We start from the raw sequence: 14834 nt of genomic DNA on the forward strand, positions 1-14834 counted from the left end.
AGTACCTGGAGCCTCAGGTGGAGAAATATACACCTGAATCTCAACTCAGGTTGTTGGCAGACTTGCTTTCCTATAGTTCTGTAGTTGTAGAACTCAGAAGCTTGCTTTTTCACAATGAGCTCAGGAGGGTGCAATGTCTGATTTTAGGTATCAACTTGGAAAGCATTTTGGAAGAAGTTCAACTATTTTTTTCTATACCATTAAACTCAGGGTCACTTTACTATTGAGCTATATACACTCCCAGTTCTTTCTACTTCTTTAAATTTAGGGATTGGGTCTTGCTAAATTTCCCAGACTGGCCTGCAGCTTGGAATTCTCCTGCCTCAGCCCCACAAGTCTCTGGAATTACAGGTATGCGCCACCACACTGGCTAAGGTTGACCATTGAATTGGTGTATGGGGTCAAACAAATGGCTGTCCTTCCTGAGATTATGCCTCATTCCATCCATGAGACCAAAAGCATCCGCCTTGTCAACCATTGTTTCTCTTGGTCCCTACATCCAATTTGGACTCACTAACCTCCAAAACCATTTCAGCCAGTTCCTAATGATAAACCTCTCTTTCATTTTCTCTCTTGCAAGAGTTATTTGCACAACCAGAGAAGGAAAGAGAGAGGTCTATGTCATACACATCTTAATTGCTTCTGTTTCTCTGGAAAACTCTGACTCATATAGCCACTTTACAGCCAACCAGCCACTAAAATGGAGATATCCATAATGTATGGTAGTAAAGAAAATGACATCTCATCATCTTGGTTATATTCTATTAATAAGAAGCTGGTCCTAGAACCCACCTACATTCTGGGAGGGGGTATTATACAAGGATAAGAACACCAGGCAGTCAAGATCTCAGGGACCAACTTAAAGCCCATGTACAGTAGCTAAAAAGCCTCTAAAATCTACATAACCATGAACTTATATTCAGGGCCCTTGGCATTTTCAGCATGACAGAAGGATCTCTAAAAGAGAGAAGCCTAGTCTGTAGCCTCAATGAAGAACATATGGGATTATGGAAATGCCGGAACTTATACATGAAAATAAGAGTAATCTAGTGGGGAAACAGAGTTAATCTCCCACTGGAAAGGTGTAAAGATGGGGAAGACAAAACAGGGAGAGGGGCCCATCATTTCTATTGAAAAGGAGAGGGGCATTATTACCCTCAGGCCTCAGAATATGAAATTGCTAAGAGGCTAAAGAAGTTCAAGCTGCAGAAAAAAAAGGTGGGTAAAACCTGATAGATATTTTCAGCCTTTAAAGATCTTATTAATGGGTCCCTTTGTTTCCTACCCAGACCAGAAAATAAGAGAATCAGCACCCTCAGCAATGAGGTTCCAGAACAGACTGAGGCTGTGGTATAAAGATGTCCATCACGGGTCAGCTGGGATGTGGCGGTCAAAATAGCAAGAACAGAAGGTGGTGATAATGAAGGATGTCAGATCACCACACCTGGCACTGAGTGTGGTAGCCAAATCCCATCCCTGGGGAAAGAAGGTGTCAGAGGGAAATGGCAGTTATCTAGTATTTTCCAGTGGTTGCTCTCCACAAGACTTAGTTTTGATGCCAATTGTGGAATTACCCAGCTCTCGATTATATTTCTCTAGGGTGATGGAGAATCTGAACCCTTACTTCACAGGATTGTTAAGACATAGCAAGACCAGGTATATGTTACACATTCATTAATACCGTTTTCATTTCCAGTTGGTGAAAAGAAATATTCAGGCGAGTACTGACTTGGTAAACTTAGAGTGTTTTTGAAGTTGAGATTATTTAATTGACTGAAATATTTTCATCTAAAATAGAATCCAGACAAGTTCAGGGAGCCAAAGTAATCTACAGGTTTTTATTATTATTATTATTATTAAAAATCTAAGCTCTCTGCTTCCTGCTTGCAACTGGACGTTGATTGAAAGATATGGCCAAACATGCAAACAGAGATATTTCGGGGTGGGAAGGGGGTTTGTTCCTATTGGAGTAGGTACGAGCTGGAAGGTACTGGTGGTTTGGACCACTGGAATTAAATTAGGTTCAAAAGTAAGTTTATTTCAAAGACTGAATTCAATCTTATTAAAAGAAGTTAAGGCAGAACAGTATTTTAGGCAGACTAGCAAGTGTAAACTGTGACCACTGACCATCCGAGAAAACGTCAGGGGCTAAAGAGAATAGAACCCAGTAGAAAAGTAAAAACCTTTTCCAAAGTAATAACCAGTGGAGCAGTAAAACCCCCCAGAGGGGTCTGGCTTCATGGCTACACCCTCTGCATAAAGTACTTCTGCACAGGGCTCCCAAACACACAAAGGACCCACGCTTGTCTTAATCTTCTAATGCCATTGTCTTAAAATAGCTAATAATTTTTTAAATGAATGACTCCTCATTTTCAGTGAGAACTGGTTTCAGGAAATTGTGTAGCCACTCCTGCCTCAATGTCCCAGGTGAAGGATCACAGAAGGCATCTCCCAGTAGGATGGCCTCAGGGGCTGTTCTACAGAAAAACAGTCAGGTGGAATGTTGGTAGTAGGTATATATGACAATTAACCTTGAGTGACTTGCTATTAAGGGTTCAGGGTACAGAATTTGCCATCCTGGAAGTTTGCAGTCAAAGAATTGTACCCATATTTTTAATTATTATTATTTTTTTTTTGTAGATGGACACAGCACCTTTATTTTGTTTATTAACTTTTATGTGGTGCTGAGGATCAAACCCAGTGTGTCACACATGCTAGGCAAGCATTCTACCACTCAGTGTCCCACGTAAAGGATCACCAGGTGGTCCCCAACCACCCCGCCAATATTTTTTTTTAAAGTGGTTGTTGTTAAGTTATTAAGTTGCATCTTAATAAGTGACTTTGTTGTTATTGTTGTTGTTTTCTGCTCTACCTTTTCTGGCTTCCCATTTACAACTGTTTATTTGTCTTCTTATCAAAGTTCCAGACTGACTAAAAGAAAGAGTTGTGGACACTGTAAAGGGGGGAAACAGGTTTAAATACACATGCACACACACACACTTTTTGTGTTAATATCTCAGAAATAAAATTCTGTTGCTTTCCATGAGTTACAAAAATTAATTTGTATTTAATATGTAATACAACGCTGTCTGTAGATTTGCTCAATGTTTTTGAAATCAAAACTTGCTGTTTAGCTATGAATTTTAAGCAGGTTTCCTGGATGCTTTGACATTGCCTGCCAAAGACGGTAAAAAATAATATCCAGGCATCATGAATAAAAACAAATGAAACAGAGAGTCTTACCTGTTGAATTATTTACCATACAGACAGTCAGTTTCAGTTGGCAATTTGGTTATATGCAATTTATTTTGAAATTTATAAATAAAGTCAGCATTACTATTTTGACGGAAGCATTTCTCCAGGCTCTCTCTCTTTCTCACTCCCCCTCCCTTCTTTCTCCCTGTCATAGTTCCATACACACATTTTTATTGTTCCTCCCTTTTGCCCGTCATGGTCTCCCAGCCGGAGCGCAATGGAAAAATAATAGGAACAAACAGCCCTTCGGCAGGAACCCAGTTCCTGTGTTTTCCATTTGGGGCCAGGAAGTAGCAGAAGACTTCCATGCTGTGCTGTTGATGTCAAATCCCCTAGGTGATGTTCTCTCCTCATCACGTGGGGTAGAGGTGGGTTGTTTGGAATGCAGCATGTCACTGGGCGCACCCTTTCCCTGCAAGTGATCCCACCCAGTGAGGTGACCTGAATTGGCCTCCTGGGACAGAGCAAGGGTGGTTACCTATGTGGTCAGATTTCATGCCTTGATAAGTACAAACTTAATGAGACTCCTTACCTCATCTAATTATTTTTTAAAACCAACAAATATTTTACCTGTTATGCTATCTAGCCGAAAAGAGACAAAGGATTCATTCAGTCTAGATTTTTTTTTTTTAAACAAAGCCTATCACAACCACCAACACAAAACAAAAGCAACGTGTCTCAACCAGAAGCACCTCAAAACACACAGCAGCCATTTCAGTCAGAAGGTGGAGAAGTGCAGCTTGGGCCCTCCAGAGAGTGACATGTGCTCTCCAGGGTCCTCTGCCCTTTAGGGGAATGAGTGCCCTGTAGCCAGCAAAGAGGCTGGGAGCAGGCCTCACAGTGCAGGTGTTTCTTACTCATCCTAGCAACAGACAGTCTACAAAGCTAACCTTGGCCAAGATAAGACTTTTAATCCATTCCTTGCCCTAAAGTCTCTGTTAAGAATGTTTCCCTTGAGCTGAAATCAGTGCATGGTGGTCATTAAATCAAAGAGCATGGATACATCCTTCCCAATGTCCAGGAAGTAGCAGTGCATGAGTATCCAGCCATCTCCGCATGGTCAGCCACCTCTTCCTTTTCCCCTCTTGTTGCATACTCTTTTGAATGTTCTCCTGTCTCATCTCTAATCATTTTGTGCTTAAATTCCGAAATGAGATAACAGCTCACCAGAATCACAATATAAAGTCTATCAGTGCATTAAGAAACTATCCAGTGATGGGACAGGGATATATCTCTGTTGATGGAGCACTGGTCTAGTATATGCAAGTCCCTGGGTTCAATCCCCAGTACTGTCAAAAAAAATATTTAAAAATTATTTATTCAAAAAGAAAAGAGATCAGTAAAATGCAAGAGGCATTATTTCATCAACTGCAGTAATTTTGGAAACATCGTGGTGACCTACAAACTTTCTTTTAGTTCTACAACAAAACCAGACTGAAGATTTTATTTATGTGGTGGTAAGCAATGACTTCATGGCTATACCCATTTTGTTCAGAAGTTGTTTATATTTGGAGTTTAGATGTTTCCAAATTATGAAAGGCAAAAATGGCCATGTTTCTTGTATTTAGTCACAATAAACATTAAACAGTTTGCAATTCTCTCCTTATAAGAACTCGCTCCTCTGAAAACATGACTGCTACAGAGATAAAACACACATGCTCACGGTCACACATGCATGTATATATGTGTATTGTAATAGAATATATATGCAATATATGGCATAAAGGATAGTAATGTCTATAGTTTTCTACATTAGTTTCAATTTTTAGGATTATGTTCTAGAAAAAAAATATCATGTGTGAGATCATAGGTCATAAAAATTGGTCCAGAAAATATTAACCTCTCAGGTGAAGCTCAGCTGGTAGTGTCTAAAAGCCAGGAGTCAGGCTGGGGATGTGGCTCAAGCGGTAGCGCGCTCGACTGGCATGCGTGTGGCCCGGGTTCGATCCTCAGCACCACATACCAACAAAGATGTTGTGTCCACCGAAAACTAAAAAATAAAAATATTAAAAAAAAATAAAAATAAAAATAAAAGCCAGGAGTCAAATTGGTCCAATTTTTCTACGGAACTTGCTATACATTTCCTAGCAGTTAATTAACTTCAGGGCTTCAGTTTTATGGTTTGAGTCAAGGATATACACTTAGCTCGTGTACTTTACAGGATTATTTTGAGAGATCAGGAAAATAATTTATGTGAAAGCATTCTGGAATCTATAAAACATTTCACAAGCATGTGTTTCCATGTCTACGTGATATCTATTGTTTTCAGAGAGAAAGGTGATTGAATTTGGCCTTTAGTTATTCAATAAAATATTTATTTTTCACAATACTGACATATTGATGTGAATGAAAACCAAAAAAGTAGAAAAAAAAGTCTTTCTAATCAAAGGTAGACATAGATTTCTATGTCTTTCTTGGAAGACATAGATTTTAAACACATATTTTGAAGATATAACCATACTTTGTAGATACCTAATAAATATTAGTTTTTAATTTTCCTAAAATAATACCACTTGTAACAATTCTGTTAAGAAATGAAGGCAGTTTTTTTTAAATCTATTTTACCATGACAAATTCAACACAAGGGGGCGTTGCCACCATTTATTTTAAAATATTCCCCCATGTATTCTCTATGCAAAGTGTTTTTCATCATATATAATAGCTCCACATGTGCATGTGACAGAGCACATTTCCTAAAATTTATTCATCCCAAACATCCATGTACACACACTACAATTTTCACATGCTAGGTATAATCCTGGGGACTCTAAAACTCCAATTTTCTTTTTACTTAATAATTCTTCATCACACTTATTGACTTAAAGCTAAAACAATCTAATACAAAAGAATAACAGGTACTAAACAATATGAAAATATTCTGAATTTTAAGATTTTGAGCAATAAACCTATGAAAAGCTTTCAAGTCTCCCTCCCTTACCTGTCTCCACTATTTTACCCAGCTCTCACGAAAACACTCAAATTGTCTTGCAGATTCAGAGGCAACAGAGTTCAACATAAGAAGATGCCTGAGTCCCTGAAAAGGGAATCTGCTATCACAGTTCCCTTAGATTCAGGGAATGTAATGAGCAATTTATTAGAAACCACACCTAGATTAATAATGAAAAACCCCAGATTTATCCTCTGACATACCTCCAGAACTTTGGAATATAGAAAGCACACATTTTAACAGGGAAAGGTAGACTCATGTGAGTTTGTGTGTGTGTGTGTGTGTGTGTGTGTGTTTGTAGTGTGTGATGTGTTGTCAGTAGCAGTAGGGACTGAGAAGTGGTCAAAGGTACAGTATGGTAAGGGGGGCTATTTGGATATATTATTTTGGAAGGCACATTGGAAAAATCTCTTTGATTTTATTTCAGGCAGTGAAAGTAGATACAAAAATTCACAAGTTATTCCCTAAAACACCCTCTCCAATTTATTGTGAATTCGTAGCTGCATATCAGAGAAAACATTTGGCCTTTGCTTTGGGGGAGATTGGTTTATTTCACTTAGAATGATATTCTCCAGCTCCATCCATTTACCAGAAAATGCCGTTATTTCATTCTTCTTTAAGGATGAGTAATATTCCATTGTGTGTATGGACTGCATTTTCTTTATACATTCATCTGTTGAAGACCACTTATATTGGTTCCATAGTTTAGCTATTGTGAACTGAGCTGCTATCAATATTGATGTGAAAGCACCACTGTAGAATGCTGATTTTAAGTTCTTTGAGTATAAAGTTAGAAGTAGGATAACTGGGTCAAATGGTTGTTCCATTCCAAGTTTTCTGAGGAATCTCCATACTACTTTCCAAATTGGCTGCACCAATTTGCAGTCCCACCAGCAATGTATGAATAGGCCTTTCCCCCACATATCCTCACCAACATTTATTGTTGCTTGGGTTCTTGATAATTGCCATTCTTGCTGTAGTGAGATGGAATCTCGGTATAGTTTTGATTTGCATTTCTCTAATTTTTAGAGATGTTGAACATTTTTTCACATGTTTGTTGATTGATTCTGTTTCTTCTTTCGTGAAGTGTCTGTTCAGTTAGTTAGCCTATTTATTGATCAGATTATTTGGGTTTTTTGGTGTTAAGTTTTGACAAAGCGATGTGAAAGGAGGGGAGGGTATAGGAAGAATGGTAGAATTAATCTGACATTATTACCCTATGTGCATATGATATTACTCAACCCATGTCTGTCTACATCATGTACAAATATTTACATATGATGTGTCAAAATGAATTCTACTGTCATGTGTAACTAATTAGGACAAATTAAAAAAGAAAAAAATATAAATTCAGAAATCTTTGAAGAATATATATGTACCCACATAACTGGAGCTATGTGAGTGGGGAGCACCATGGTTGGATATGAAGTCAAGGAAACATTGGGAAGCAAATAAATAGGGTGTGTGCTTCTCTCTAAAGATTTGACCTTTATTCCACATGAAAAAGAATAGAAAATAAACCAAATGAAGGATTTGAGAAGATGAATGACTTGATCTGCTATTTGCTTTTAAAAGTATTACTTTAGATTATGTGCATGAATTGATGGAAAGAACCCTTTAGGAGACTGCTCCAATGTTGCAGGTGAGAAATGGTCTCACATCAGATTACTAGTTGTGGGGTGATGAGAAGTGGTTGAAGTCTAGAGAGAATCAAAGGGATTTCTTGGCAAATTATAGTAAAAGAAATGGGGGAGTCAAGAATGATTGGGGTATTAGGCCCAAGTAGATGGAATACAGAGTTGCCATTAATTGAAATGTGGAAGACTTTTGGAGATTCAAACTTGACGTGAAAGATAAGGAATTTGGTTTTAATAAAATGCTTATGACGTATCAAGTGGAAATCTTATTGGATCTGAATTGAAAGTTTGAGAATGAGGCCAAGCCTGGAGATTTAATAAGGAGTTAGTTGTGTAAAATTGAATTTACAGTCATTAGATTGGGTAAAATATTCTAGATATCAAGACAGAACAGAAAAAAAAATCACTACTCAGATAATAAAGAGAATCCTTTAAAGGAGATAAGAATGGCTGATCACTGAAGTAGAAATAAAACAAATGAAAGACAAGCATGCCAGAGACCAAGTTGTACAAATAATTCTGTGAGTTCAGGGTAATCAGTGGCAGCAAAATTGACAGGCTGGTCAAGTAGATGAGGACTCCCAACTCAGAGACCACCGATGATGGACTTGTCTAGAACAGTTGTGGAGTTGTGGCATGAGGAAATGCACAGTTTTAAGACAGCAGCAAGTTATTTTTCTAGAAATATGGTATAATAAATATCCTGAAAAACTGTCTAATTGAACTAAAATTCAGTCCACACAGACATGCATCGCATGTGCTCTACCACTAAGCTATATCCCCACTCTTAAATTTTGATAAATATGATAATCATTTTTTAAAAATTCATGATGAACTAACAAGAAAGTAAGGGTTTTCTTGACAGTCAAAATTAACACACACACATACACACACACACAAATCAGAGAGGTAAGCAATCATATGCTGAAGACAATAACTCTCTTGGAAACATATATTTATTTACCTTTGTGATGTAGACCTTTGGCTTTAATAATCACACAGGAGATCAAGGCTAAAACCCTGGGTATATACAACGTAGGACTTCTGATCCAAGATTTTTCTGCATAAGACCAGTTTATTGAGGTCTATTTCTTATGCTTATAGTTAATTTTTTTAAAAAAAATTAATTGATTAAGCAAAATAACTGAACAATTTTCTCTGATATTGACAGTGTGTAGTAAGGTGGGGAGGATTTTTCCCCTGAGACTATGTAATTAAAACACAATCCTGAATTAGATTTGAATATTAAATTAGTACCATTTGTGTTGTCAAAAATCCCTTAACCAATACTATGGCACATCCTTAATACCTTCCTTTGAGCCTGGCAGAGTGGCATATGCCTATATAGTCCCAGCTACTCAGGACGCTGAGTAAGGAACATTGCTTTAGCCAAGGAGTTCTGGACCAGGCTGGGCAACACTGTGAGATCCCTTCTCAAGTATAAAGAAATACACACACACACACACACACACACACACATATATATATATATATATATATATATACACACACACACACACACACACACACACACACACATACACACACACACACACACACACACAAATTCCCCTTAGAAAACATACCTTAAACCCAGACTCCAAAGTATTCTCAAAGATATGGAACTAATCTACAAGAACTCATTATAATAATTTAAAAATTAGAAAATAAGATACTATGAGCAAAAATCAGCAGAAGCAATAAACAGCACAATTTGACCCACAAGGACTTCAAATATTAGAATAACATCAATAGATCATAACATCACTATTACTATATAAATTTTATCTAAGGAATTAAAATATGATAAAGAACCTATAAAACATGACAGAATCTACTAGAAAAACAGCAAAATAGGATTCTTAGAAATATAAAACATAAACATCAGAATTAAAATTTGGCAAAAAAATGGATTCAATATCCAAAGAATCTTCTTGGATCAGAAGTCCTACAGTGTATGTACCCAAAAAATGGATTAAACAGAAAATTAGAGGTAGCTAAATGGAGATTTAGTAAAATGGGAAGCAAATCACAAGAAAGCGACTCAAACATAGAACACTATCAGACAGAGAAATGAAAATTTAAAGGAGAAATGACACACATAAAAATCAAATCATGGTCAATGTATGTCAAATTGTAATTCTAGGAAATAATAGGTTAGAAGAGAGGCAGTATTACAACATAACAGCAGAGAACTCTCTAAAATCTATCATGAAAACACAACTTGGAGTTGATGTTTTCTAAAATTGATCCTAATAATTTCAAGCAGAATAAATAAAATAAATCTGCATCAAGATGTATAATAGTAAAACTGCGGAATGCCAGGAGATTGACTTTAGAATTTGCTAACTTGGGAAGTATCTATAATTTCTATTATAACCACTAAAATAATGGAGAATATAAATATTTTTAATGTTAATTATGAATCCACCAAAACTTAAGAATTGGTTAAAAAAAATGTCAAAATGACAACAAATACATTGTTTTTCTTGAAGGGAATGATTGATCTTTACAAATATATTTCTGTAATCTTAGAATAAGACAATGTAAAACAAGAACAGTAGAAAGGTTAAAAAAGAAGAATGAAATTCTATAGAAAAAATGGCAATACTTAAAAGAAACATAGTTTGCTCTGTTATAAACATACAAAATAGATTTTCATGCAGAAAGTAAGTCTAGAGATGAAAAGAAGTTCACAACAAAATCATGATATGATTCATTATGAAGAAATAGTAATTTAAACTCTTACGCAACTAACAGTACAGCTTCCAAACACAGGGAAAAAACTGATAACACCGCAAGAAGAATTTTACAAATTTACTACTATTTTGAGAGATTTTTGACCAAAAAACAAGTAAAGTTATGAAAGATTGAAAAATTATCAACCTTGTAATCTGCATATATATTAAACATGATACCCAATAACTGGATAGCATATTATTTGTTTTTTTTCAAAAATATAAAAATTAACCTCATAGTTTTCACAAATTTCAAAGCCACCTTTCATTCACCCACTTTACATTCGAAGAGAAAGTGAAAATGCTGTGATGTTCAATACTGGTAACAAAGCTATTAAGAATCAGCCCATATGGTTCAAGATTTTAATAAATCATCTCTTTCATGTGAAAGAAGAAATTATAAAATAAATTGGAAAATACTTAAAATTGAAGAATAATAAAACAGTACATATAGGCTACACAGTGAAACTAATAGAATACAGTGAAACTCCTCATTAACTACTCAGGAAAATGGATAATCAAGCATTCAATTTCAAAGTTAGTCAGTTTCTCAACAGGCATGTTATTGGGCTTTGGGGAAGAAGAGTTCTTTGTTGAGCTGGAATGTCCCACGCATCCCAGGATAAATACCAACCTGGCTTTCTTCCACCAGCTGCCAAGACCAGTCTAGAGTTGCTGTGAAAACAGAAAATGCCTCCACACATTTCTGCATCACCCCCCTCTCCGCCTCGTAGGTGATACACCCTCCATTTGAAAACTGTGAATAAGACAAAGAACAAAAGAATAAAAAAAAAATTTAAAAAAAGAATAAGCCCAAAGAGAGAAGCAGTAGATAACAGCCAAAGTAAAGACAAGAGTTTGATCCAGAAAGTGAGAACAATATAATTTGGTCAATGGAAAAATATGTGACAACAGATCCCACAATCATGTATAGCTTTAAAGCGCACACACACACACACACACACACACACACACACACACACACACATACAAAGGATTAAAAACAAAAAATGGTAAAGATCAAAACAAAAAGAAAAAAAAAAAAGCAAAGTAAGTACCTAACATCAAACTCAAGACTAAAAAGATAATAAAATGATAGTGCGAATAACTAGGTTAATAAATTTGAAAAAGCAAATCCAACGGGCAAATATATATGAGGACGCATATGTGCATACACATACACACAGTGTGTGTGCATGTGTGTGTGTGTGTATGTGTGTGTCCTTCAAAAATTTCAGGAAGACATGGAAGACCTGACTGTTTCTAAACTTGACTGAAGCAGTGAGTTTGTATTTGTAATCTTTCTGACCAATGAAATAACCACCTCAGACTGTTTTTAGGCTAATTCAACAAAACATTTAGGGAACAATTACAATGTCTTACAACATCTCTAAGAGGACAGAACACTAAAAAAATATCTCCAACTCGGTTTATAGAGCTGGCATAGCTGTAGAAACAAAGCCAGAAAAGAATAGTGTGAGAAAATTAAATTAGAGGCCAATTCACCCATGACTGTCAAGGCAAAAATCCTAAACAGAGCATTAACAGACCGAGTTGGCAAAGTAAATAAGAAAATACAGGACAACATGGGCTTTAACTCAGTAACACAAGATTGGTTTACCCCTGAAAAATCAATTCCTGGATTTAACCACATTAATAGAATAAAGAGGAAAAGGTGTGATCACTCCTAGACATCAACAAAGTATTTAGCAAGCTTAACATTCACTTTTGATTGAAGTAAATAAGGCCTTAATAAACTAGGCATAGAATATAATTTCTTGAACTTTTAAAAGACTATCTAAAAAGTGTTGCAAATATTGGCCATAAAATTTGAGAAATATTCCCTTTGCATTTGGTCCAAATCAAGAAAATTCAGAACTGTCCTACCTGTTTGACACTGTTATGAAGGATTTAGGCAGTGAGTGAATACACCTAGAAAAAAATGGGTAATAAATGTTATAAGGACTAGAAAAGGAAGACACAAGTTTGCTAGTGGCAACACTGTTCATGCCTGTTGATATAGAATGCTCAAGTGGATTGTCAAAAAAAGAATTCAACAAACATGCTAAAAATTAGATCAATATAAAATTCATGCTATTAAATTAACAACAACAAAAAAACGAAAGTGCAAAGGTAAAGGCCCCTACATTCTCGTGTCTACATCTGTCAATCTCTGTGTCTCTATCACTATATCTCTCCACCTACATCTTTGCTTCACTTTCTTGTTTAGCTATTTTTCAGAGATTAACATTGACCATATTTTAATCATTTTTGTATTTTAATATCTCTCACATTATTTCAAATCCTTTTCACTTCTTCCTTTATTATTTATTTTAAAAATTTGTTGTCTTTTACCATTTTTTTCTCTTAAGTCATTATGTGCTTACGTATCTTCCAACTCCAATTCTGAAAAGTATTTTTCTTTCATTTCTAATATTTTCCTCAGTTCTTTCATCCTGTGTCTGAAGTTTTGCATCTGACCGATGTTGTCCTTTTACCTTTGTGCCATTTTCTTAATTTCCTTACCCATCTTAAATGGGTAGATAATGGTTTGGGAAGTGTCTGTCAACTTTAATTTCAAGGTGCATGAGGACATTCCTTGACCTCTTCCCATCCCCTCACCCCCCAAAAAAAAATCCATGAGATTTGATTTTGAGAACTTTCTGTTGCTCGATTTTATGTGAAATTATGTTTTTCTGAACTTTCAAAAGGAAACAGTGTTTAAGATAACTTTTCTAGTGTAATAAGCTTCCTCTTATGGTGGTTTCATAGAATGCTCAAAAACACAGCAGCTGTTTGTGTGTGTGTGTGTGTGTGTGTATGTGTGTGTGTGTGTATGTGTGTGAAATTTCCTGTCTCCTTCATGCTTTTATCTGTATCTTTTATTTCTCTCCCCATTCTTAAAATGCTGCTCAATTTTTGTTAGACATGGGGTCTTGTCCTGGGGGAGTTCCCTGGTTTGGGGATTTCAGGGATTCCTAGAAGCCAGATGGTGCCAGCTTTCCATCTTTTCATGGTAGCTGGCTGTACTCATGGCTATCTCCCTTGACTAAACCCTTCCTAGTTCAAGGCTCTTTGCAGACTGGCTGTCCCTGCTTTCCTATAGATAACCTGCTGGCTCTTTTCAAATGGTTTTCTTCCCAGGTAAGGCAGACAGTTTTGTTTTTCCATTTCTTTTTCCTACCCAAATGCTGAAACCATGAAGTCTTATTCATTGGTTTGTTTCCTCACGCACTTGTGTTTTGGGGTTATCTTGGCATTTTTATTGAAAGGATTGAACACAGGATTTAGATTTATCATTTATTTGCTCTGTCTGATTTTAATGGAGATTTATGGAAAACTATGCCTCAGTCAACACTGCCATCTACCCAGAATCTTGGGTCTTTAATTTTTCCAAAGAGGAGAAAAAAGAATTTATTAATAGAACTTTATTTTTTTCTTGAGTGTAATAATGGAAATTGGCTCTATTTTAAATTGTGAGCATTTTAATATTGCTGGACTTATATTATTTGGACGGTTTGGGCTATTCTTGGTGAGTGAAAATGGACAGAAGAGCCGAGCTAATTTAAGATGAGAAATAAAATATGGGCCATATATCTTTGGCTTGGATTGCTTTCTAAACCTATCTCAGAAGCTTTAGTGAATGACAACTGCACTGTCATGGTATGCTTTTCCATTCCATTAGTTTAGGAAAATGCAAAGAAACTGCAAAAGTGGTAGGGTGGATCAAAGTCTCCTCATAATGGACAAAACTCTTCAGGCCTTTCCACCTCAGGTTTCCCATTACCCAGAGCAGTGCCAGCTTAATAAACATAAACTATTTATGCTTTTAACATAATCCAAAGACTTACTCAACAACATACACAGAACTTATTGCCGCAGTCCGGCTGCAGCAAACTAACCGGGGGTGGGGGGGGGTGACGAGCAACTTGTGTAGATTGATACAGTATGATACAGTAGGAATGGGAGCCATTTATATTGTAGGACAGGAGAGGTATTTAAACATTCCACACAGCTTATCTAATTAGCATAAACTAGATACAGCAGTCAATCAATATAAGGAATCTTCACACTTAATGGCTCACTGGCATTACTTCACAAACCACTCCCTCTAGCATTTTGCCAGGCGCCATCTTGACTTCTTTTACAGACCCTAACATTTCTCTGGCAAAATGCCAGGGGCCATACCGACTCGGCTGTGGCTCTCAGCAACTTATTATGGACCTTCCATATTTTGATGGCCAGCTTTTAGTTAGT

At 36.3% G+C, this 14834-nt stretch overlaps 1 protein-coding gene across 2 annotated transcripts in view; it reads right to left on the reverse strand.

Moving 5' to 3' along the window:
• Window positions 1–4877: 4877 nt before the first annotated feature.
• Window positions 4878–14834, reverse strand: part of LOC120890441 (uncharacterized) — a 33237-nt gene continuing 23280 nt past the window's right edge. Inside the window, exons 3-5 of one of the 2 annotated variants that reach the window (XR_005734664.2) lie at window positions 12465–12509; window positions 11212–11334; window positions 4878–5245 (exon numbers count right to left, since the gene is read on the reverse strand). Coding sequence is in view for 1 of the 2 variants with exons in the window: in XM_078041325.1 (XP_077897451.1) it covers window positions 5156–5245; window positions 11212–11334 (213 nt within the window). In the remaining variant the exon portion in view is untranslated. The remainder of the gene's footprint in view (window positions 5246–11211; window positions 11335–12464; window positions 12510–14834) is intronic. The other variant, XM_078041325.1, reaches the window with a different exon arrangement.

Source organism: Ictidomys tridecemlineatus, chromosome 3 (assembly GCF_052094955.1).
Source record: "Ictidomys tridecemlineatus isolate mIctTri1 chromosome 3, mIctTri1.hap1, whole genome shotgun sequence".
Classification (NCBI taxonomy): domain Eukaryota; kingdom Metazoa; phylum Chordata; class Mammalia; order Rodentia; family Sciuridae; genus Ictidomys; species Ictidomys tridecemlineatus.